The sequence below is a fragment of the Phymastichus coffea genome, unplaced genomic scaffold, assembly GCF_024137745.1.
Source record: "Phymastichus coffea isolate CEN01 unplaced genomic scaffold, Cenicafe_Pcof_1.1 PCOF00056, whole genome shotgun sequence".
Classification (NCBI taxonomy): domain Eukaryota; kingdom Metazoa; phylum Arthropoda; class Insecta; order Hymenoptera; family Eulophidae; genus Phymastichus; species Phymastichus coffea.
In genome coordinates, this window is record NW_026706867.1 from 1725514 (window position 1) to 1751841 (window position 26328).

Consider the following 26328-nt stretch of genomic DNA (forward strand, 5'->3'; position numbering starts at 1 on the left):
ATATAGTTTATTTTAACCTGACCTGTATATTGAAGTATTTTTATAATATGCTACAATGGATTATTACTTTATATTGTTAAGAAGAATGGAAGTAAAATTAAGTTCGTTATTAAATAATTCAACAAATATAAAACTAAGCTATAAGTTTTTAATCAATGATTGTTTTTTTCAATTTTAACTAGTCAATTCAATTTTTTTATTACTTTGTTCAGAATTATGTTATTTTATATAGTTAAAATATTAATTATAAAATTGACATGTTGACAAACTTATAGAAAACCTTAAAAAAAATTATTTATGTATATGTACATAAAATGTGAATGGTTAATTGAGTAGAATTTAAATTACTTATTATTATAATTACGTAATGTAGAACTTATATAGGGATATCTGGTGATTAGCAAACGTTTTACCTGTTTTATCGACTAACTGCCGCATATTACTAATTTTTACATTTTCCATAATTTTTGATAGAAAATCGACAAAAGGAAAATTGTTTCGTAATCCGGGAATAAGGAGCTATCATCCGCTATCGATATTATTTCTTTTTAAACAGGAGAAAAATGTTTAATGCATTTTGCGCGCTGTACGAACGCCCGATTTTTTTTCGCAATTTTCTTAAAAATGGAAAATCCGGAAATAAAATTTCAAGCGGAGACTTAACCCGGAAAAAGGGAGAAAACGTCTTAGCTCATGAAAACTCAAAAATATGTTTAAAAATTTTTTGGGCGTCAACTTCACAAGTCTGAAATAATGTGTGGTGGTCGAGCCCCGGTTGGTGCCGCCACCTGCGGGCCTAAATCAGCGGTGGGAGAGGCGCCTCCGGTTCGAATTAGCCGGATTAGGAAGCGAGGCTTAGGGGGATGAGTGCGAAATAATTCGGTCTCCCGGGTCATCCTTAAGTGGCTCAGGCGGATCAAACTCCGGCCTGGCGGCCTACATAAGGTCGCCCATCGCGACGCACAACACAGTATCAGCCTAATACTGTACCTACTACCAGTAACTGCTGCCCGTCGTCGACCCGCTCGCCTTTGTTATCGCCTACAGCCGCTGCCAAGCATTCGCCAGGACACACCATCGCCGTCGAGGAACGCCACCGTCCGCTTAGCCCAGCGTCAGTCGCTCTTCCCAAGCAGGCTTGCCCTGCTTGTGACGTTTACGGCCCCCCGACGCGGACGAGCTGTCGTATTTCGCTGTACAACGTTGTTTCAAGGAAAAATAAAGAAATCTCAGTGTCTAAGGAAGTTCGAATTCAGCGTGATCTCCCGCGTGACCTCTACCACTTCCTCTATCCGTGGCGAGTGTGGCTGCACTCACCAACAACAGCCAAAAATGTATATTATATTTTTACCGGGCCTGTCATCGATCGTCAAGTAAATAATGTTGCTTTAAAGTGTGAAAATCTATTTGATTTTTCGAAAATGATTATTTCCTAATAATTTTCTTGTATACTAAAATTTATTTTATGAAAATATTTAGGGACTTTCTTCTACATAAGAACTATTGGATTTCGGACCTCCGAGGTGCACAAAAGTGTAAAAATTAATTAATTATTTGACATTAATTCATAAAATAAAAATGCATATTGCACACGGCCATGTGAAAAATAATAAGTACTTTAATTAATTAATCAAGTATATATAGTATATTAAAAAATAAAAATATTTCCTAATTTAGGTTTTAACTGCAGAAACGAGTCTGTGTTAACAAATATACTCTAAGGATTGCTGCCAGTAAATAATCTCAATTAATTTCGTCTACATGTGCACAAACTGAAATAGTGATCAGCGATTATACTCGATTCCTAAATAAGTATTCGATTCTTCCTAGATTCAATCCTATTTAAACTTGGAATTGAATCCGGGCTGTAAGAGTTGCGGAAAATTGCCTCAGCTACAATTAATTTATTTTGTATTTTTACGACATTAACATATCTGATCTGTCAAAATAAAGATGTTGAGTTGAATAGTACACTCTCAAAATGCTAATGATTGGTTTATTAATGTGTCTCTGCGTATAAATAGTGGTTGATTGTAACATATCAACGATTAAGTAAATATCTATATTTTGTCAAAATATTTACTTGCCCGGTCTTACAAATTGTTTATACATTTAATAGACTATTTTTATGATTAAATCACAATTACTTTTTGAACTGAAACTATGATCAACAGTTAAAATCTTGGCAATAATAGTAAATGATTTTAAATTATTTTTTGATACAAATTTATTAAATGTTTACTTTCTTTGTTATAACACGTTGAAAAAGTCTGTTTACATAAATAGTACATGATTTTGTTAAAACTTTTGTTCATTTCAAATTACACAAACATTTTTCTAATATCAAAGCAAAACATTTGTGTCAGGTAATATTTCTAATAACAGCCATAACGTTATTTTTAAAACTACCATGAATCTATACAATTTGATTTTATAAAAACGAAGTATCATTCAATATGTAAACTACGTAAAAATATCTGATTTTAAAAAGAAAACATAATTTTTATTTCATGCGAATTCAATTTTTAAGTTCAGTTCAAGTTTGTTAGGCGGCATTAAAACTATTCGTGCGTTTAAATTATTTTAAGTAATCAATAATGACGTAGTAGAATGGTAAATAATAAGAAATTAAGTATTTGAGCTCGTTGCAAGTATTTTCGTTTTAGCTATATATATGCCAGTGGTTATAATCAATGACTTGAAATATTTGTCATTAAACACGACTGTATAAATAAAGTACAATGATTTATTGTTACGTCATAAATGGTTTATTTAAAAAATGGTGTAAAAAAATAACTACCACAATTTTATTGTAAATAATAGTAAATGTTCATTCATCGGTTTTCTTTTTTTGTATAATACAGTGATTGTACGCAATGTAGAACTCGCATAGGGATATCTGGTGATTAGAAAATGTTTGATCTGTTTTATCGACTAACTGCCACATATTACTAATCTTTACATTTTCCTCAATTTTGGATAGAAAAACAAAAGGAAAATTGTTTCGCGGTCCGGAAATAAGGAGCTATAATCCGCTATAGATATTATTTCTTTTTAAACAGGAGAAAAATGTTCCATGCATATTGCGCGCTGTCCGAAAGCCCGATTTTTTCCGCAATTTTCTTAAAAACGGAAAATCCGGAAATAAAATTTTAACCGGAGACTTAATCCGGAAAAAGGGAGAAAATGTTTTAGCCCATGAAAACTCAAAAATATGTTTAAAAGAATTTTTTGGGCGTCAGCTTCACAAGTCTGCCTAGGCCTAATATAAGGAGTCTTAAGACCAACGTTGCCGCTGGTTGCTGGAAACATTTTTCTTAGGGTCCCTAGAAATTCTTGCATTAACTGAAGCCCTCGCCACATATGCGCACACGCGTGCGTACAACGGCGTACAAACGCGTACAAATCGCTAAAAATGTTGATAGTGCCAACAACAGAAAGTTACTACTATTTCTCGCATACCCCAAACGAACACACACTCCCGGAACAAACGTATCATAACCTTCAATAATATAGCGTTATAATACGTTTGTTTCGGGAGTGTGTGTTCGTTTGGGGTATGCGAGAAATAGTAGTAACTTTCTGTTGTTGGCACTATCAACATTTTTAGCGATTTGTACGCGTTTGTACGCCATTGTACGCACGCGTATGCGCATATGTGGTGAGGGCCTTAAATGGAATAATTTTTAAAGACCCTGAAAAAAAATTTTCCAGCGGCAACACTGCCAAAGACCTATGATTTAAACATGGCTGGCAACACTGCAACATATAGTCTGGCGGGCAATAGCCAATGACGGTTGATCTTGATCATAGCAACACAATCAAGACATTACGCGGGTTATTTTTTTGGTGTTCGTTGATTTTTATTTACATGCTTCAAGATAAAATTTTATCATAGTGTAATCATGGATATTACTGAAAACGAAGATATATCGTACAATGATTTCGAGAGCTTGCTCCTAAATCGAGAAGACATGCATGTATACTTGAAAAAATTGAAAGACGCTTGTAATAATTTCCATACTAGATTTGAACGGAGTGTATTGGATTCTATTTCAAAAACTTCAGGTAATATATAAACTAATTTTTCTGCTTTAGCTTTCTTTATAAGATGATCGCATAGTATGGAATATTATTTTATTTTTTTACATTTCAGAATGTGCAAAGCAAGTGGAAAAAAGTTTTGAAACGATATCTCACTTATTGAATGAAAGAAAAGAATTAAAAAATTCATTAGATAAGATTAAACTTGAACAAAAAGTAGTTGAGAAGAAAACAATTAATATGATGAAAGAAATTGAGAGAACGAAAGCTGAAATAGAAAGTATTAAAGAGATGAGAGAAAAATTATCACTTGATATTGTGGATCTCCAACAAGGTAAGGAATATTATTCAGATCATAGCACATAATTATATTCTTAAAAATTAAACTCTAATAATTCTGGATAGAATCAGAAAAATCCAGAGAGCATATGAAGAGGCAATGGGATGCAGTAAAGAAAGCATGTAGAGTATTCAAAAATATATTAGATATCCACATTGATCTAGAAATTATAGACCATGTAGAAAATGTTACTGTCACATTTTTCTGGGCTGAAAATCCAACGGACAAAAAATTTTATGTCATTTTAACACATCAAAATGATTGTTGGAAAGGTAAACCTTACTATTTTATATAATGAAATAAGGCATTCAAATAAGCAAATATAGTTCTTTGAAAGATAATAAATTTACAATATTTTATAAATACTTAGATTACTGTATCCTTATTATTTAAGTTTTACTTTTATTTTCAGTCAAAAAAATTGAACCTGAATTAAGTGTGGAAAATAAGTACCAATTGAATAATGTTCAATTTTCAAAACAATCGGAAGTGGCCAATGTCACTTCACTATTATGTGAATTGAGAGAATTATTTTTGAAAAATTATTTCAAAAACAACACCAGTTGAAGTATTTACAACCTTATAATTTTGTATATTATAAAGGCCTTTCCTATTTAATTGACTTTTTATGTCAAAATGATTTTATCTGTACATTTAAAATCATTGTAGAATATGTGTAATTATAAATATTAAATTTTTAATACTGTATATTATATATATATATATATATATATATATATATATATATATATATATATATATATACTAAATAAATTAGAATTATTTTTAATATAATTGGTCTTGTAATTATCTTTACTATCACTTAGATAATTTCTGATTTCTGCCCTGTACTTCAAAACATGGTTTTCTTGAATTCGATGTCAATTAGGTTTCTATGAGAACTATTGTAAAAAGCGACTTCTTATATGAAAAACAATTTTCGTTATTCAAACTTCTGTTTTTCGAATTTTTGACTGATAGTGAATAAAATTCGACGGAAAAGAATTTCAATAATCATAACGATATAATACTAATACTTCTGTGTATTAAACGTCAGTATTTTCCTCAAAACTTGTCTTAAAATATAAGATTTTAAACAAAACTACTAAGTTTTATACAAAAACACTTAATTTTAGACTATTGACACATCAATGGCAAGGTACGTTCCATAAGCTTTACCTATAAGCGCACAATGACTTCAAATTACGTATGCAGAAGCACACGTGCCGATAATAATTCATGTTCCTTTATTGACATAAGCCGACGAGTCGTCGCGCGAGGTCAATTGATCGTCCACTGTCAATCAGACACTGCGTCGCGAAGGTCCACGTAACTCGAAGATTTTATTCCCATCTATTAACCCTCTGCTCACCGTCTCAATCAGACGGGACATTCAATTCATTTTCGAAATATTATTGCTGTCACATATGATTGATATTGTGAATTTTGTTCAAGTATGCTTTTGAAAGCATTTTTCTTCAAGACAACGGGTATTTAAAAAATTCATAATCTACGAACTAGAAGAAAAGTAAAACCGCTCATAAAATAATTATATTTTATTGCGTCTTAAAATTATCACTATACATATATTACTCATTGAATTAATAAGAATACAAATTAAAAAAGAAATTACTAAAAATGAACTACAATCGTAATGAAATGTTGATACTGCATAAAATGAATTATCTATTTTAAGACTAACCTCACGCCTACTTTACATCGTTAATTAACAGTAAAAGTACCAACAAATGGTACATTTGTGTTTAATCTCAAATAACGTAATTATTCTTTTTTTTGTTTGAAAGTCCGATAGAATCGCTCAATGTAAGGAACGGTAAAATAGTGTAATTTTACAAGGAGCTCGTCGTGAAATCTATTAAAATTATTTACACATTTTTTTGGCCTAAAAGTATAGTGCTACTCTTCATATGTCTATATAAATATTTATCGAGAACTACATGATTTTCTACCATGAGTTTCATACATTTTATCTTTTCGCCATTTGCTTGACTTTAATGTATATCATTACTTCGAAAGTCTCTTATATGCATATATGTGCTGAATTTCCAGACAAAATTACTGAGAATGATTGCTTTCAAAAGTACTTTGAATAATAAAAAATTAATCTTTTGATACGGTAATTGAACTATTATAATACATATATTTTGTAGAAAATATAGCACATCATTTTTATATTGTATTCCATATAACATGAAAATATTTCTTTTTTTTCCATTTTCTTTATCTTCGCTACTGATATTGTGAACTAGATTGAGCTATAAATAATGCTTCTGTATAGTAAAATATAATTATCTTTTGAAATACACTTGTATATATAGTCGCACTTGAACATATGAAAGAACCATTGACCGATAAAATAATTTCTTTTCAACATATATTTCAAAAGATAACTCACAAATCCTTTTCATCAATAATTTACACGTAAGATGTGATAATAACGCTGGATGTATTATAAATGAATGAATCTTAATATATAATAATTTAAATCTAATAAGACCACGCAATTTAAATAAAAATTTAAGCAGAGTTAAATTTCGTTCGAGTTAGAAAAATCCAAATCTATTAAATTTATAAATTAAATAATGTCGATTAAACTTTCATGTTGATCTTTTCAGCTTAAATTTCAAAAAATTCATAAGGAATGCTTAATCGTGTAAAAATCATCAATCAAGGTTTATCCAAAAAAATATATATCTCTTCATAACAAGTAGTTTGCACAAAGTATTATACCGTCTTCGATAATTTCAATTCGTAATAACCGACCTTCATCTTGGTTTATCGATCCCGTTGAAAAATAGCTTCACCCTAATACCTAACAACTTGTTTAAACACTTATGACAAAATAGTGTTAATGTTTCATATATACTGCTTCGTCGGAATATCTCGTTTTTCCTTTCAACTTTATAAATCATCGACAACGGAGTGTCGGTCGTACAAGAGGATTGGTAATAACATTTAGAAAAAGAAAATTTTCACATGTATAGCTTTACTCGAGCGTCGCAGCAAACGAAACATTGCTACCTGAGGCAGCTGCTGCAGCTGCTAATATCAAAGTCGGTGGCAACGGAGGTGGCTGTGTTGGTTCAATTGTTGTCGTCTTTGGGGGTGTGGCTGTTGGGCATTCGTTTGCTACCCAATAAACCTTGGCATGGTTTACCTCCAGAGCTACTGTTAAATCTGCTAGTCCGGCGTCACATAGTATTGGATTATCTGGAAAATAAAATGAAAATCGTTAGTGTTTCACGCTTTACGTAAAATGTTTCTATTGTAACTGTAAATTTGTACATCGTATTATGAAAAATATTCACGATGCTTTTGAACTGAAGATTCTGCAATCAAATGATAGTGCTTTAATAAGGGATTCTTGTTGACCACGGCGCACAATGATTGTCGCATAATGATCAATTAAATTTTCATTTGTTTCATTGAGAAAACATGGGTCTTAGACGAGCTGTTTCCCTAATTTTTCGAGAAATCAATGACGTTTGTTCGTGCTTGCGCGCGGCCGTAAATAATCGTAAACGTTCGGGAAAAGTAAAAAGGAAAACTCCGTTATCACTAGTTCTTTTCATTTATTCGTGTCAATGGGGTTATCGATGTTGTGCGTACGAGAAGCAACAAAGTTTCGTCGTAGAGACTTCAGATAATAGTCGTACGATACACTTACACATTAAATAGTGATTACATACCTAGGCCAAGAAATTTTTAATTTTGGCAAGCTCTCCAATACTTTCCCGGCCGCAGCTCGGTCGGTAACTTGCTAATTTCGGCCTCGCCGGGCAAAAAAAAAGTAGCATACGCACCACGCCCGGGAAATTGACGATCACAGCTTCGCCTCGCTTTTCAATTCCCACGTACTACGGGCTTAACAATACTTTCCCTCTCTAGTTATGTAATCTATTATTTTTATTGGGTTATTGATTTTGAAAAGAATTATTGCTTGATCTTTGGACGTAAAAAATTTTTTTATCGGAATAATTCAATTGCACTCCACGTGTGCAATATTACATGCTAGAATGTTTTTATAGAATGAAATCTGAATATCCAATTAACCGGATTCATCCAGTTGTGCCCTCGAGATAATTCACATCTCATGACCGGTATTTTTATTTCACTGTAATACAAGTGTTGATGATAAATGATTTTTATAAATCCTATTAAAAATAATCGATGAAGGGAAATACTACTGAAATATCGCTTAGAATTTTTCAAATTTTCTAAATGACCTCAAGTGAGATAAAATATAGGACTCGGTGAGAAGTCTATTTGATCGCCAGAATTGCAACGAAGCGCCATCAATAAGCCGGCCTATTAAAAATCTTTCAGAAAATGGAAGATTCAGCTTGGGAAAGATAATAGAAGAAGAGAAAAAATGAGGATGGGTCAAGTAGTATGTTTACAGTGTTTGGATAGTACGTGACGCACACTTCAAGAGAGAGAGAGAAAGAGAGAAAGGGAAAGCCGGACGACAATAAATTAAAGTCGATCGGTGACAAGCTCGGGCGCCGGCGGCCGCGCAACGACGACGGGGGCTTATGAAATACGCCGGATCGACGGCGCCGCATGTCCGAGGGTTATCGTCGCCAGCCTATCTTTCGCTCGACTCGTGGGGGATTACAATGGTGTGAAAAATGCGACCGGTGTTTGGCTATACCACTTTGAAAAACAAAGATATTTTCGCTTTTTTGTCATCCGTTGCAACCGGAATTGAAATTCTGACAAGCCTGCAGGGATGTTGAGCATATCAATTGAAATTTCCATTTTTTTTAATACTTGAAAATAATGATATCGCGTATGTCGATGAAATTCGTATCAAATATTTATACTTGGATGTTAAAAAGAAATCGCGCGTGGGAAACAAAAAAAGAGCTGCAACAATGTTTATCTGTACGAAAAGAGTGTTAGGTTCAATTTCAATGTTGTAAATCGTCGAAACATCCTAACAAACATTAGATTCCCCTTGACGCAATTACACATTGTTGTTGAGATAATCCAAGCACCGCAAGGTTAGCATTCAAAAAATCTACGTCACTAAAGCAAATATTATTCATACCCTTGAAAATGAAATTAAAAAATAGTAGAAGCTTATTTATTTTCATCGAGCAATTAAGTGCCACGTTGACAGAGGATACGGTTTGCATCACTGGACACACGGCAAAAAAAAGTTGTGTACATATCAAGAGAGAATCGGTCGCGCTCAATTGACTGTGTAGCGACCACAGATATAGTAGTCGCCGGCGCTATGGAGCCTGGTCGATATTATGATTGCGTGTAATGTGTTCGTGTGCCGAGCTCTGTGGGTGACAGTTTTACGATGACTTTGAATCAATCGATTTGCACTCGCTTCTTTTGCTCTTTTGTTTTAACTTAATTGCTGAACTTTTTGCCGATGCTATCTCTAATTTTTAATGTACAATTCCTAAAAATACGAACATAATAAAATTTCAATTTTTTTGTTTCATGATTGCAACCTTGTGCTATTAAACTGGCTATAATTTTTGGATTTGGATGACAAACAAAAAAATAAAAAAATCATGACTTTTCTACGAACAATGATCTATAGCGTCGATCGGTGATTGCGATGGCCATGAAATACGCTGGACTAAATATATTTTTTCCATAAAATCTTGTTAATTCTAACTAAATCAAATCACAACGACCTAATTCATCAAATTATTAATTATAATTGTATGTTATTCTTTAGACAGAAAAAATATTTTTTATCCAATGCATATTTATATTTACAATTCTGCATACTAAGCTTAAAAGTTCAATGGCCGAGATAATTGGCATGAAAACTGCAGTTGCACTTGCTCGAGAGACTGCCTATCCGATTTCAGAGCGACAGTAAAAAAAAAGACGTTCAATTTGCAATATGTGTGACATGTCCCGTCTGACTCGATTGATATAGTTCTACCTAAAAATTCCTCACTTCGTGTCGAATGTCACGCGCGCGTCAGACTTTTTTTTTATGCGGCGTATCTGTCATTTTGCATAATGACGTATGCATATATGCGTAAACGGTTGATGGACTTTTACAAGGTTTCTAGAATCAATCGCTTGAAATGAATTCATTCTGCTTGGAAATAAGATACAGTTATCAATTGTTAATTATAGAAAGTAAGCGAATGTTTTCGACTAGAATTTTATTGGCGTTTTAGATGACTTTGAATTTTTAATCTACTTTTTATGACAAACATGGAATCTTCTGTACGTGTGCACAATTTCTATGTTACCAAGACTATTGATCAATATGTCTATTTATCGTCAAATAACATCAAACTTTTATCGTGGAAATTGCATTCGTTAAAAAGAAAGAACTTTTATATCAAACTATCGAACGACAAATTTACAATGAAAATCGCTGAGCTCGCTGAAATTTGCAAAATACAAATTAATGAGTACTTAAAAATGCGGTGACAATTATTGTTTCGTTTCGACACAATAAAAAAAAATGATTTCGTATCGTCTTACCTTGTAAATAGATGCGTAAGACGTCTGGTACACCATGAACGGTACACCTAGTGTTAGCCACAAGCTCAGGCTTCAAGGTGCTAATTTTGTTGGAGCTTACGTCCACCCAACAAAGGCCAGGGAAACCGCGGAAATCGCGCTCCGAAAGGGTTGCCAGCTTGTTATGAGACAAATTGAGCTCTTCTAAAAGCGGTAACCACGTCTGCTTTGAATCAAACATAAAGCAAACAATTTTTTATTCAATCTCAGTAAAATGGAAAAGTATTTTTTTAAAGACAAAATCACAAAGAAAGTAAACGATTAATTCAGTATGTAAACATATTTTCCTTGAAACGTAAAAAGCTTATTTTATTATCATAAAGTGTTTCATCGGTTACGGATGGTATTAAAATTAACAATCGTCGAACACTTAAAAAATCCATATACATGACGAGTATTAAAAAAAATCAATATGCGTGAAATATTTTCTAACATCAGCAATTTGTGGAACATTAACAAATATTAACATACGCGTAACATTGAAAAAAAATTAATTCACATGCGGGACAGCTTTAAAATGAGATATCCCCATTTACACAGCAAATTTTTAGTTTCTATGTAAAATAATTTCTAATAATCCTCTTTTCTCATGATATCAAAAGTATCAGTATATAAATATTTAAAAAATAACCTTAATGAAATGTTGATCAAATAAAAATAATAAATCTTATATCAAAATGGATTAATAATCACCTCAGACGTATCCTCGAGAGTAGTAAGTTCATTGTAGGACAAATCCAAGACACGCAAACCATCAAGACCCCTGAGATCCCTCAGGCTTAGTGTTGGTCCAAGAGCATTGTGGCTAAGATTAAGCCTTTCCAGTTCCTTCATGCCGGTGAAAATCGAACCCTCGATATTCGCCAATCGATTGTGTTCCAATCGCAAATCTTGAATACTCGCTCCGGCATTGTCATCCTCCTCCTCAACCAAATTCTGCAATACCACCGTGGGAGAAAGGATCGTTCGCTTGAAATACAATTTTATACACGCTCAACTTGTCGAACTCGTGATTTGGAAATGTTCAAAATAAATCGATGACCATCGAGCGATTTATTAAGAATCTAATGGTAATAAAAATTTGTGCCCGTTTAGAGAGAAAAAGGGTGAAAACTGATTGTTCTAATTACCTCCGTGGGAGGTCTAGCGCGCATAAGTCTGCTGATTTGATTGCTGGAAAGGTCCACCATACGCAGTTCGCGCAACCCACGCAGAGATGTGAAAGAGAATTCGGTGAGTTGGTTATGTGTTAGATTCAAACATTTCAGAGCTTTCAACGGATAGAGAGCACTGAGTTTGAATGTACCATCGGGGTTGAAGGTGCCGTCACCGCCCAATGATTTCAGTGAGTTGTGGCCGAGCTCGAGGTCTTCCAACATTTCAGCTTCGACAAAGTCATCTTCGCTAAGCTGAAGTTATACATTTTGTTTTTGTTATCGACAGGCCTGGGACCTTCAATAAAACTGATTTTTCAAAACTGACTTGGTAAATAAACTTCTTAGTATTCTATGATTCATTCCGAATCCCGGTAAAAACCCACTGCGAGTAACTCTTTGGATAAATGATCATGTATTTGAAAAGAAAAAGTCATTATTGACACTGCTAAATAAATGGCCTTGCCAGTATCATGAAGAGGTATCAGATAGTCAGCGTGTTCTTTAAAACGACGACGTGTCGCTTTGGAACTGAATGATAAGACACACTATTGAAATTTATTTGTAAGCATAATCTTTTCCGACAATAATTTATCAAAAATTCGACACCGAGTGCCAATTAATAATTTTTAAAAGAGTTTATATAACAGCTCTTATCACAGTAGCATAGCATATTGCCAAATATCAGCCACCAGTATATGAAATCGCGGTAGGCCATACACATGCAAGCGAAATACACGAGGCATCAATTAAATCACTTGACCAATGAAGTATCGCGCACGAGAACCCGAAAAATAAAAAAAAGTAACAATTCGCGATGATAAAAGGCCCACAATCATTGAATGGAAACGAAGCGAATAAAAAGTCATTGTCGAATCAGCGAGCAAGCGAGTGCTTAATCGAATCCTTCCTTCATTAAAACCATTCAAAATGAAGTGCTGATAAGCGCCTTAATCGAGCGTCTCGAATTCTCGCCTCGCGAAGAAAAAAACGAGAGAGAAGAGACAGTTGCCAAGTGGCACATCTTACGGAGGAAGCACCAGCTTAATCCAATGAGACGTAAACGCACACGCCGACGGAAACACTCGATTCGGTAATTACGTTTTCTGCGGTAATTGCACCTAATATCCCGTTCGCGCGCGCACGTTCTGTCTCTCTCTCTCTCTCTCTCTCTCTCTCTCTCTCTCTCTCTCTCTCTCTCTCTTATCAAACAGCCCAGAAGGAGATTCGCGCGCTGCGCTGATGTCTTTGGCGTGCCTCTCTTCCTCGCTGTGACCCAAGTTTTTTCTACGGACTTGAGCGACCGATTTTATACCAATCCGGATGCTCGTGAAATCTATTTTGCTAATATTATTAGTGCGAAAAATTCAAGCAATTGCGTATTCTTAATGTCACGTCGTCGTAAACTTTACCGCGCGCTCTATTCTCAAAGTCATAGAGTTGAAAAATCGATTTTTCTTTGCGCGCTTATAAACAATTATTGCACGAATTATGTATCGCCTTGGTGCACGAACTCAAAACTAATGTTTATTAGACATACGAAAGTCTACGAAAATAAAGCAATAACGAATCACATTAAACTCACCACTTGCAGATCATTATAAGAAAGCTCGAGGAACTTGAGCTTGCGGGCCTTCTGCAGGGTACCATCAAGACTGGTTATCTCATTGTGCTGAAGAAATAGAGACTCGAGGCGATGAAGAAAGCGGAATTCAGCAGGTAAGTGAGTCAGTTTGTTGTCCACTGCATATAGCATCTTCAAATTATGTCCCGAAGATGGCAATTCACCATCCAACGACGTGAGCTCATTCGAATTAATCAACAACCACTCGAGTTGATTCAGATCTCTAAAACGCACGGAAAATAATTGTTTTATGAAGCGCAAAGAGTTCTGGTGAAGGCAAGCTCAAGCGTCATTTTTAGAGGGCAAATGTATGGAGTAGCGCTCGATTAAGAATCGCGAACAAACGTCATGCACGCACAATCAAGTACAATAAATAATCGCAATAATTCATTCTGCGACTTAGTTTGTAGGTAAGAAAGATTAATAAATCATTTCTATCGACTTTTCATTGCCTTTTATGAAACTATTATCGGCCTTGATTCTAATTACGATTTTCACGTTTTTCATTATTCGCGGTCCTGCTTTGTTTGCGAGAACGTGTCATTTTATTTATGACCAAGTCTAACGAACACTTACTTGAGAGTACGATTGAGGCTCGATAGCTCATTTCTTCCAACATGAAGATGTTTGATCAAAGGAGGCAAGGATCCCGGTAACATTTCAGATATCATGTTGCCAGCCAAAAGAAGATATTGTAAGGTTGGATTATACTGCAAAAAAAATGTTTTAAGAAACAAACTTCAACATATGTTCAAACAGTGTGCGAACACGTTAAAAAATCGATATTAATTTTGTTAATAAAGTTCAAGATAAAAAATAAATGTTATCTAGTGATTTTATCCAATTTACTATTCGTGAAAATCCTACATGACCGCATTTTTCACAATACGTTTCCGTCAATTACCTTCCATTGGACGAAAATCTAATGCATTAAAAGGAGTAATTTCAACGATCACATCAGATAAACATAGGCTGTCGTCTGGACTATCGGTCAGCCGTACAGTCTCAACAACAGTAGCAGCAGAGAGACAGCACGGCGATAAAAAGAAACGTGCCTCGGCCATTTACAAAATGAACGTTGCCACACGAATTTGTTTCTCTCTCGCCCCTGCGTATGTGTCGTCTGGAATACGATAACGAGAGCGCCGCGGAGACTGACATTGAAAAGTTTAGAGGCGCCGCGATAGCAGTGACGGTAGATGCGCCTCTCTCTCTCTCTCGCTCTCTCGGATTTGTTCCTCTAGGGATCAGAGATTGACCCAGAGAGCGGAGAAGCCCCCAAACAGCATGTGGCTAGTTTCAAAATCCTTCTGTATCGCGTTGACGAGGTGGCAGGCTCAATTTTCGGCCGCGATAAGCATTCATTTGACGTAGAGAAATAAGCGAGGGCACTGTTTTCGAAGGTGGACCTTTCACACGAAGGAACGTTTTGAATCCGGGCATTGACTTTGGTTTCTGATAACGATCGGCGCTACTCGAGTTCGATCGCAATTCATCCCAATTGCAATAACAATTTCCAAATTATGGTGAGCATTATGTGCGTCGAACCGAGATACGCAGCTTTCGACAGACATCAACAACAAGATCAACAGATTCACTGACCCTAACGATTCCAGCGAGAAGAGTGACTTATCTCGACAGCAAAGCACGCATAATCATTTAATCAAACGTCATTAAGCCATAGGCTTTTGCATTTCTGAAGCAACTCAAACGTATATACGTCTGCGTCGAAAATGCACATATGCGATGCGTGACTTATCACGTGCTCTATCTAGTAAATAACTTTTCTCCGCCTGCTCCAAGTGTGAATATAACTATGTTAACTGCGCGGCTATCTCATGAATTTGACCGAGTTATTAGACAGAAGCGACTGAATACAAATAGACGTATACGTATATGTAAAAATCTGTATTGTTTTCGTCGCTAATGATAAACAACGATTTTTATTGCAGTTATTCTAGTTTGTCTGCGATTCCGGATGTATCGGAAAAATAGAAACTAATGTTTGGGTTTTCAGTGCATAATCCGATATCTTTGTGTTCGTGTTATCCAATGTCTCAATCTCGTACGAGGATCCTCCAAACTTTCTACACCGAGCAAAGCGTAAACATGTATTGATGATTTGAAAAACAATATTTTTTCGATTTATCATAGATTCGTTGCTAGGTTACGCACAAATAAAATTTAATTGATGTAAACGTCAAAGATGCTTTACAAAATCCTTCCTATTGACACTTTTAATTGTCACGCGAATTCACTATGGTGCTCGACAAAAAATGTTTATATCGGCGTTGTGAAAGCGAAGGCATATAAGATGTAATAACGAATTACCTTGAAGTCATCAGGTTCAATGCGGCTGATCCGATTTCTGCTGAGGTCAAGAGTCCGCAACAGCGACAAATGCGAGAGCATCTGGCGCGGTATTGTCGGCACCTCGTTGTCCGCCAAGCTCAAGTATTGCGTTCGACCCAGGCCTGCGAACACCTCTGCATCTAAGAGTCTGTAACAAATAAGTCGGACAATTTAGAAAAGGAAATTATTTTGAAATTATTTTTATTTTCATAAGTCGCCTTGATCAATTGTTTAAAACACAAAATAAGTGGTTTTTAAACCAATTACAATAAACATACTGTCTGTAGTAAAATGAAAATTGCTTAATAGACGTATTGTTGCGTTGTGTAATTTAGATAATTTTACAATCTTCTTCGGAAAAAATAAAAGTATTGCAAATGAAATGATAATGAAGCGACATTGAATGTTCCGTAATGAAAAATCAATTGCCATCAGAACTATTAATTCGATTGATCGTCAATGAGTCGTAGAAGCGTTAGACTTTTCAAACTCATTGACCAGATAGAATGACGCATCGTAGCGGGATAACGATCACGAAGGCAGAGTCGCAGTCTGCACGTCGTCGCGGCAGCGCTCAACTACACCGATACGTATAATGCGATGTTTAGACTGCCACAGAGCGGATCGCTAGATTCGACCACGAAATTGAACTCTTGCAATTAGCGCAGTGTATTGAACTTCCTATTGAACAGAGAAGCAATCGCGAATGATTAACGTTAAAGCTGTTATCGCGTCGCATAAAAAAGGAGTTTCAACTCCGATAACGCGAGCACATCTCGTGAAAAATACCAGAGCAGTCGAGCGATGTGTCGAAAACGAAAAAAAAAATCAACATTCAATCGTTGTTTTCTATGGGATTTTCCACGAGGTCTATAATACACTTGAGAGTGCGATCGAATTATCCGTCGATCAAACGTCAAAACCACGCGGACGATTCATCGCGATACACCAAGAAAAATCAAATTAACCTTCGAAGTATCGACGTGTTTTTCGGGGGATGATAAAATAGACGATTTTATCTGTGCTTTTCCTCTCTCGCTTATTCGACGGAGGCCGGACCCCTGAGATTATAGTGACGATTCAGCAATAAACAAACTCTGAATATTTTTTTTTCGCCGCTCGCCACGAGAAAAGTGATAAGTGCGCTATCGTCGTCGAGATTCTGCTCACGTTTCATGCTACAGCATCCTTTATCGCCTTTTTCTTATATATACACCTTATCTCTTTTTTTACATTTTTTCGACATGCTGCAGTCGATTACGAATTCGAATCATTGTTTATTGAACAAGTGCATTATGCAGTCATTCAAAATTCACTACTCTAGAAAGTTAATACGTTCGTTATAAAATTCATTATGCAATAGTAGAAGTTTGACTTTGAAAAAACAATTTGTTTTTCACATAACTTTTAAATTATAGTATGTGTTAAATTTGTTGAATAACTGAAAGATTAACGCTAACAGAATTTACGCTAAGACACCTTTAGCAATTGCAGCTATGAGAATAAATGTAATATTATATAAAAGCTCTCTTATAAAATAAAAAAATGAATTGTAAGATTGAAAATATCAGAAAAAATAGAGTAAAATTACTCCATTCGACATTTGCCCACGACTCTTAGACATTTTTTATAGCCTATTATCCTACCAGTAAGAGCTTCTGCTCAGACGCTCCATTCGAAGTAATATACTTAATGAGATGAGAGGCAGAGAAAATGTCGACGATTGACGCGAATAATCTCCAAACGCATTGACGTAGTTCGATGGGGTATACCAGATAAAGAAAATTATGTTCGAAAAGTGTCACTTGAGATAAAGCCACTGATTTGATCAAATTCTTGTGTATGCGATGACGTGTCTGCAAGGTAAATTGAATAAAAACGAAATCGAACTGGAAAGCCTGAAAGGCACAGGCACCATGGCGAACGCATGAACGATGCAATTGAAAGTTCCATCGTAACGTTTCATCATTCATGTCGAAGCGATGCTCGCCAGAGTGGCTCGTATTATTTAACTACACGCGACGATAAAGGCGCGCGGTCGATCGTCGCGACATCGGTACTTTTCTCACTCGCGTGCGGCCCGCGCACCGCAAAAGGTCAGACAAGATTAAGTATTAATTACGTGGCATTCGTGTACTCGGCGGCGGCGCCGCCTATACGTCTGAAGGAATTTGTCGCGATGCTACCGGTTTCCTCTTTGCCCTTTATTGTTACGTCATCTATTTTTTCGCGTGCATCATATTAAAACAATGTAAATTAAATCCTCTGTCATTTCTTGAATATCACAGCGCCACGAGTGTTATTCGTACACTAATCTTGCATGAAAAATTGTTTGCTACGAGGTGGTAAAAATAAAATAAAAACCGCTTCCATTACGCCGCGAGCGACATCGTAACGCGACGATTCGTATTTCACGGAAATTCGCCTGCGTACGTGAACAATTGAGAGTTTATTGTAAGAGTAGTCACGTGATTGGCGATTATTTCTTGCGAGTTGTTGACGATAGTAAGGCAAAAATTTAACTTTGACCTGTTACCCAAGTGTTCGCGTCGTAAATCGCTATATAATGACATTTAATGAAGCATCTGTCAATAATCAACCCCTCGGTGTCTGCACGTTAGACAGACAGCGGCGCCTCGTGTTTACAAAGCGCACACATCGCAAACAACTGCAGCGCGCACATGCAAATCGCGTGAATGCACTCGCACCCGCCGCGCGGAATAATAAAAGCCAATGATCGATTTTTCCGAACGTTTCTTCGCGCTAAAAATTGAACTTTTTAACGTAACGATTTCAAAGACATTCTCAGACACATTGTTGGGCAAGAGTTTACGATTATGAACTTGATTCTAGAGGGAAAAAGTATAGCTTGGTTTTTTTATTGTGTCGCTCTTTGAGGAATTAAGTAGTATAGTGAAGATATGCTCGGACTTAATACACGCGTGTGGTTCAATCAAAAGGTTAACCGATTGCCTCAGGGCAGTATCAAACTATTAACGTTTAGCTTCGAACGATAGCGCACTATCAGAGCGTCACTAAGTGATAATTAAGTGGCGTTCAAAAAATGTCACCATTGGGAAGTTTCATTGATGAGAAATAACTGGAGAAATTCGAGAATAAGTTTTCAACCGCACTCGTTATTTCGCTTGTTTCGCTTACGTTACTAAATGTGGATTAGGTATTAACACAAGTCTTCGCCAAGCTTATACAGTCCAGCGACTGCTACATTTTTACACCCCAAATAAAATAACAATTTCAAGCAGTAAGATAGTTCGCGACAAAGTGAAACTAGATAAGATAAAAAAAAGAAGAAGAAGAAGAAGAAGAGAAAAAGAAAGAGAAGAATCTGTACGAACCCGAGGCCATCGTAGTTGAGATCGAGCCGCGTAATGGACATCTGGAGCTCTTTGAAGTCGTGCTTGGAGATGTCCTTGAGCTGGGAATGCGAGACCCTGAGTATAATCTGTTGGTCCAACGTAAACCTCCCTCTCAGTGCCTCGGACACCTGATTAAACGACTCCATTCTCTCGCATTCCACTTCGATTCGTTCGCCGTGCGTGACCGGATGGACAACTGGACTTACGCCTTGACTCGACGTTGGTCCAGTGATCACCGGCATTGAAAAATCCTCTTGGCGGCAAGTGCATGGGCTTATTTCGCGACGTACCGCGCAATGCAGACTCGTACTCGCCGCCAGGCCCAGCAGCGTGTATAGCAGGCCCGACATTATCAATGCCTGCAAATCACCGTGATTTCGTAGCGTCAACCATTGCTCATTTCACCAGAGAAAGTGCATGCTAACATTCTTTTCGGAATGTTATAATGTCATGGAAATTATGACGAAATCTTTTTAATGCGATAACTCGCTTGTAATATCTGTACTTTTATGTAAGTACCGCAAACAGCCGAATCGCGATAAAAAACGAGCAACTTACAAACGGACCACTAATACATTGTGTTTCAGTGTTGAGCGATCAGCCCATTGACGAATGAACATTTACAGTGGCAACTGTATGGCGCCACAGTGATAATTAATTGCACGCTCCATTTTTTTCTTTGACTTCACTCAATGACGATTGATAATTAACGAATTTATTGACTAAATCCAAGCAGTCAACTGAAATGCCAAGTTTTTCTGAATGCGTCAAAGCTTTTATCAATGTGAAATGATACGATATCCATTAAACAGACAATGTTTCAGAATGTGTTAAAAATTTTGCTCGAATAATCTTAATGCACGATTGTATAATCGTAATGTTGAAATATAAATTATATGCAAGCCTACCTTGGAAAAAATCTTGGTATTTCTCAATCGATAAGTGACTGTTTTTTCAATTTTTTCTCTACAGCGAACGACTCTTCCAGCGAAGAACAAAAACAAACTACCAAACTACTAGTGTCACTGTCAATTGATCAGAAACAGCTCTTTGAAGGGACCAAATTTTCTTAATGCACATTCATTGAAAAACAGCCGCAGTGTTTCATTTTTTTTCCTCCTGCGTCGCTTTTTCCCTAAAGTTATCTCAATTTTTCAAAGGAAAATGTCGCACACCCGCGATGATCCCTTGCTAGGACCATGCGCGTTCGCACAACAAAAGAAAATAGCGCACTCTTAACGATCGACGCACTGTCACTGATTGCACAAAAAGGAAAAAAAAGCACAGCTTTGAGAAAAGCTGCGAAACGACGACGAGGACTGACGGTCAGCTTCTAGTCCGCAGTGCGTCTGTCGGAATATTATTACGGATAGTGCGTACTTTTCCCTTCTTGGCGCCACGGACGCGGCAACGACATTAAGCCGCGAGCCTCCAAGCGGCGCTTACTTATAGTCCAGCCGCCGCCGCCGCTCTCCGTCTCTCTCTCTCTCTCTCTCTCTCTCTCTCTCTCTCCCTCCCCCTCTACGGGATATTCAAGAAGGGAAGACAGCCCAGCTGGGCTTTCTGCTGCGTTTTTTCGACATGAGAGGGGGAGGAGGAATTTTCTATAACACTGCATGTCTCCAAAGCACATGTCCCATGAAGAAGGTGGAAGATCTTGGGTTAAGCTGCAGTCGGTGCCTATGCGTTTCTCGACAAATGTGCTCGCGCATTCAACCGGAAACATTGTTCGTCGATTTTAGCCAATAATTATGTATCTTTCAAATGTTTCAATTGATAATAATCGCATAATTAAACAAAAAATATTACCAGGGAAAAAAATTTTATTGCCATATTATTACAGAGACGAACGAAGAAGAACAAAAAAATTCTGAGACAATGGACGAAGTTTTATGAAGCTTAAACAATCAAAATGTCGTTTATTATCATCCTAACGATCCATAAATACTTCAGTGGAGGCGAACGGAGTAGGAGAAATTTTATACAAATATAGAGCATCGGAATGTACACTCGATATCCCACAAAGTCGATATGTTTACTTTATTTTTAGCTATTTATTTTTTATGATTTTTTTATAGGAGTTCTTCATTGGTTCAGTAAATTTACAAAATGAAAGCGAGAGAAAAAAATCAGATCGTTCCAATTGGAAGAATCTATGAATGGAAATCAGGCTTTTAATGAAAGCACGGCATGTATATGTATGTACCAAATAGCCGTGAGATAAGTTATATAAACGAATCAGTTGATGAGATGTTTCATAATATTAAGTGTGTCTCGGATATCTTCTTTCCCCTTTGTGAATTAAAGCCATTTACGCCACCTAAAGTGTGTACACCAGATGAGAGTAGAATTGCCCCTAAAGTGCGTTCAGTCTTCGACTGAGGCCATCAAGAAACGCAAATATTACACGAACAATTTATTGAATCTCATGCTCATACATTCTTGACTTTGCTGCAACTTACTTTAAAACCATATTGATAAATTTAAGAAGTCTGCAAGACGATGTAATTGTAATCGATTTGTTTTTATTTTCCAGTTCAATAGATTTTTAATCGATGAATTAACAAGGCGTAGTTAAATTGTAAAATATGTTGAACTACTTAAAGTCAGTTGTAATTATTATCAAGAGAATTCAACAATTTGTCACAGTGTTTCCAATTATGTCAGTTTTTGGCAAACGTATTTCACATAACTTTTAATTTGATTAGTAAATTATCTTGTTAATTTAAAAAATTTTTTTCAATTGATGTATATCACCTCCCGAATGATAACATTCTTCAGTAGAATTTACAAGTTTTTATCCTTAATAATAAGGAAAAGTACAAATAGCTCAATTTCCTGACAAGGTGTGTAATTTACAAAGTAAAAAAAACACTTTGTCTTGTACAATAAGAAAAGTTGTTTTCGTAATTCAACCATGAAAAATCTTTATCGGAAAGACAGTTATTCAAAGTACATAAAGTTCTTGTAGCTATGAGCTCAATAGCACCGAGTTTCTTAACACTCTGTGACCTTTATGACTGTACCGAGATTTCTAGCAGCTTAATTTATATCAATTCAACTACTGAACGTTTCAATTTCACTGCTGAAGCTTAAGAAACGTATATGTTTCCGCGGCGGAATTCGCAGAGTACTAAATTCAAAACACGTGCCTCTATTCCAATTGTGTATAACAAATTTTTATAATTAAGAATTGAAACAATTATCGTGAACTTCATAGCAGCTTCATAAAAATAGTGGAGTATAAATGTATGCAATGATTTCAAGAACGAACATTTCCTACAAATCTTGAAACAGATTTGAGAAATAGTACGTTGCGATACAAGTGCGGAAAAGTAGATTGTTGACTCGCGTAATGTTAACGCCCAAACGAAGCGAAACCGGAAAGGCACACGAAACTGTAATCTTTTTCCCGAACATGTATGTTCCGGCATTGTTTGATACGTAATGTGCAAAGTTCGATTTTGTTTGCGCGAGTGTGCGGGAAACATTGCGCATGAAGTGTTAAAAAAATAACCATTAAGCAGTAGAATGCACGAGTATGCTTCGGGAATGTCAGTCTCGTAAAATTGCAAAACGACAAGCTAACTCTCGAGCTAACTTTAAATCCGAAACGTACGAGCTATGAACAAGCGATGGCAGCAGCTTGCTTTCGCGAAACCGACAACGTACAACTTGACGAAAAGTCGCAACAGAAGCACGATATTTATCAAAATCGTCGCTCCGAAATTGATGTAACGCCAAAAACAACATGCTTAATAGGTGCGAAAAATATGTTTCAAGCCTATGTACCTGCATAATATCAGGAAGAGAAAGAAGGGTATAAAGTCGCCATGAACAATTAAAGAAATAAAGACGCACATGAGGCCGCGTCGAGTACGCATTTGCGAGCTTTTAGCACCGTTAAAGACCCCATGTGTCGCGCCTTGACCGGACTCTGTCGCGACTAACGTCTACGATCTGCTTCTTCTCTTTAATTTCCTGTCTCTTTTGCAGGCTTCTTCTTCTCTCGCGCGCTTACTTGTCGCGCGACTGTTTTCACTTGGTGCACGTGTACGCAAAGTGGAAAGCTATTGTCTTGCCGTTTGACATTAAAAAGCTCCCGAAACACTTCGTAAATCTTCTAACCACTTGATTTCCATAGCTGTCCCGAGGGTCACAGTTTCCTCCGAGAAATAGGGTGCCTTCGCAGACGATTTGTCGCGTGCATCGCGCGCAGTCGTCTCGCGCTCTAACATGTTAGGAAATAACAAATTTAGTAGGGCTCACTGTACCGAAGAGCGAGAGTATTCGAGCTTGGGCCCGCTGTTATTTTTTTCTCCTTTTTTCAGAAATATGCACACATGAAATAGCGTCGGATTAAAAAGCGCATGTCGACGACGGAAGGCTGTGTGCATGATGTGATGAATCAGAGAATAGGAAAAGCCTTCAGGTCGATTGCCTCTTGCGTCCACGTTCTCGTCGCGTGCTCATCTTCTCCTCTCTGTGTGCATGACAACGTTGTCTCGCGAGAAGGTCAGCCTTCTCCTTTTTCACCTAAGATTGATGGAGAACACTACGAGGCGCACCCCCACGTCTCAAGCTTTTATCCTAAACTACTGCCTGCGCCTTCACGGCATTTCCATAATCATATCGTGGAAACATGGAAACGTTCGAGCTCTCCATAACGTTGGATGTGATCGATATGGAAAACCTATCCTTTTCAGCTCGAGCGATTATGGCATCTGATATCGAGATCGAGCATTTTTCTTCTTTGGCAGAGGATATTGGACGGCAAAAATATTGTTATTTAATTTTTTTTTTTCATTTAATTGTAATATTAAAGTGAAGTTGAAAGTCTTTTCGAGTTTTTAAAAAGAATAACGCATCACTGCTTTTCGATCGAGCTAAATTACAGATCTCAAGCTGTTACCGATAAATGAAGCATTGGGCGACTCTAACAAAGACCGCATTTCGTGAAAATTAGGGGACAGACAAGCCCATACCTATAATTAGCAATTGGACACGCTCGCTCGCGTTTTACAAAGATCGCTGCTACTGCTACTGGTTCAACTTCTTATAACTCGCGCGGGCGAGCGCCGCGCGAAGAAAGAGATAAGTAGCGCGTACAGTCGTCGCTCGAGAATGCGGCCTGGCGCCAAGGCACGACGCGCCAGAAAATAAAAGGCTTCGCGCACGCGACGTTGTTGCGAGAAACAGAGAGAGAGACAAAAATGAAGAAAAAAAAACTCGATCCAGGCTTTTCCGCGTGCTCCACTTTGCGAGAGCGCGTCCGCGACAGCAGGAAATACACGTTGATGGCTCATTTGAATAAGCTATCAGGTTATTCATTACGAGGGCTTTGCGTTTGTAAAGAAAACTTTACTTACACACGCTCGAGCTTTTCTCTCTCTCTCTCTCTCTCTCTACTCAAGTCCTAGTTCGGTTGTAATCTCTCTTGCTCGCTCGAGTCGCCATCCTGTTTTCAGGATAGTCTTTTTTACGCGATCAAGTTGGATTAATGAAAGAAATATTCTTCCGCGAAATTTATTAAAGACTTCTTGTTCTTTACCCTTGAGAATGTCAAGCATGAAAGCAAAAGGCAATCTATGTTATGAAAAATAATGAAAATATTTGAGCGTGCCAACAAAACGTAATAGCGTAATCCGAATTCGGCTCGATTCTGGAGATTCACACTAGGAAAATTATTTAGGAAAACCTAATTCCCCCACAAATATCGTGGTGATCCGAAATAAAAATAAACAGAATACGAGCGTTGAATTAATCTTCCAATTAACGTTCAGTTCAATCCAGATAGGATAGCGTGAAAAAAAAAAAAAAAAAAATCACATCTAGTCGAAGTCACCGCCGCTTAGAAACCGTTTTTCCATACCGTGTCGTTTTATTCGTCTGGCTATGCCTGATGCCGGTATTGGAAAAACTCGGCGCTCGCGCACCAGGCCAGGAAAACAGAACAAAAAGGGCCTTCTTGTGTACGCCGGTTAAATCGAGCAGACTAGACATCTCTTCTTCTACTTTTTTTTTCGCGCGCAACAAACAATTCTCTGTATTAACGGTTCTCGATTATAATTAGCGATCGGCTGAACTATAGTAGACTTGCTGCATTTCATTCTGCCGCTAAATTTAAATGTATTAGCAACAATAGACAAAACAAACAAAACTGTTGCAGCCGAACTTTGTTTTTATTTCGGATCGACTAAGAGCCCGAAGAGCCAAAATAAGCATCAATCACACGCGTAATCTCCAGTTGCGACAGGAATTAAAAAAGAAATATATAATTTTCCATATTAAGGCGCCGAACGATGTATAAAGTACAGTCGCGTGTAATCCTGAAAACACGCGTGGATAATAAACTGTAAATTATACGATGAGAGTCATAATTGGTCGTGTTTTCTACCTTGAACGGATAAATATTCAAATGTTCTTCGTAACGCTTTGTGCATTTTTAATGAGCTTTTTTCCTTTGTAACATTATGAGCGTATTAAAATTGCCCGTCGCTCACTTAAGTAAAGTGTGTATGTTTTTTGGTAACGTCAGGTTTTTGGAGTATTGAGCGTACAAAACGTATAATTTATAGTTACACGTAAACTGTAAAACTAAGACAATAACATTCAAATGTGATTTAAATCAAGACTTTTACGAAATATCTATATGTTCATACTGAAAAACTTGCGATTTAAATGCATTTTTTCAATATATATCGATAATTATGGTTATGTTAGCACAACGGAGGTAACGATAAAATTCTAATAAAAGTTTTCTAGTACATTGTTACAATATGTCAGACAAATAAAATATTTGATCGTCCACGAGTTGAGACCATCAACGCCATCTTTCTGTCGACCAATGAAGTAGCTTGCTAAATTATTTAGCTCCATTCCATGAATTCCATCCATTGCCGT

General features: G+C 36.7%; 2 protein-coding genes across 4 annotated transcripts; one reads left to right on the top strand and one right to left on the bottom strand.

Annotated features, from left to right (window-relative positions):
- The first annotated feature begins 3643 nt into the window (after positions 1-3643).
- Positions 3644-5078, top strand: LOC131666122 (uncharacterized). Its single transcript, XM_058938521.1, has 5 exons — positions 3644-3661; positions 3814-4068; positions 4157-4378; positions 4450-4656; positions 4797-5078. The coding sequence occupies exons 2-5, from the start codon at positions 3906-3908 to the stop codon at positions 4949-4951; spliced, it is 747 nt and encodes a 248-aa protein (XP_058794504.1). The 5' UTR covers positions 3644-3661; positions 3814-3905; the 3' UTR covers positions 4952-5078.
- Positions 5079-6166: 1088 nt separating this feature from the next.
- Positions 6167-20825, bottom strand: LOC131666055 (chondroadherin-like protein). Of its 3 annotated transcripts, XM_058938407.1 has the most exons (10): positions 20334-20825; positions 19632-19784; positions 19405-19553; positions 16028-16196; positions 14273-14406; positions 13658-13919; positions 12049-12327; positions 11612-11887; positions 10880-11081; positions 6167-7615 (listed from the first exon to the last, which is right to left on the bottom strand). In XM_058938407.1, exons 2-10 carry the CDS (start codon positions 19773-19775, stop codon positions 7392-7394), a joined length of 1839 nt encoding a protein of 612 aa, XP_058794390.1. In that variant the 5' UTR covers positions 19776-19784; positions 20334-20825; the 3' UTR covers positions 6167-7391. The 3 variants fall into 3 exon arrangements, with proteins under 3 accessions (XP_058794390.1, XP_058794389.1, XP_058794388.1); XM_058938406.1 differs by having other exon boundaries at positions 11612-11854; positions 19405-19784; XM_058938405.1 differs by having other exon boundaries at positions 19405-19784.
- Positions 20826-26328: the final 5503 nt, after the last annotated feature.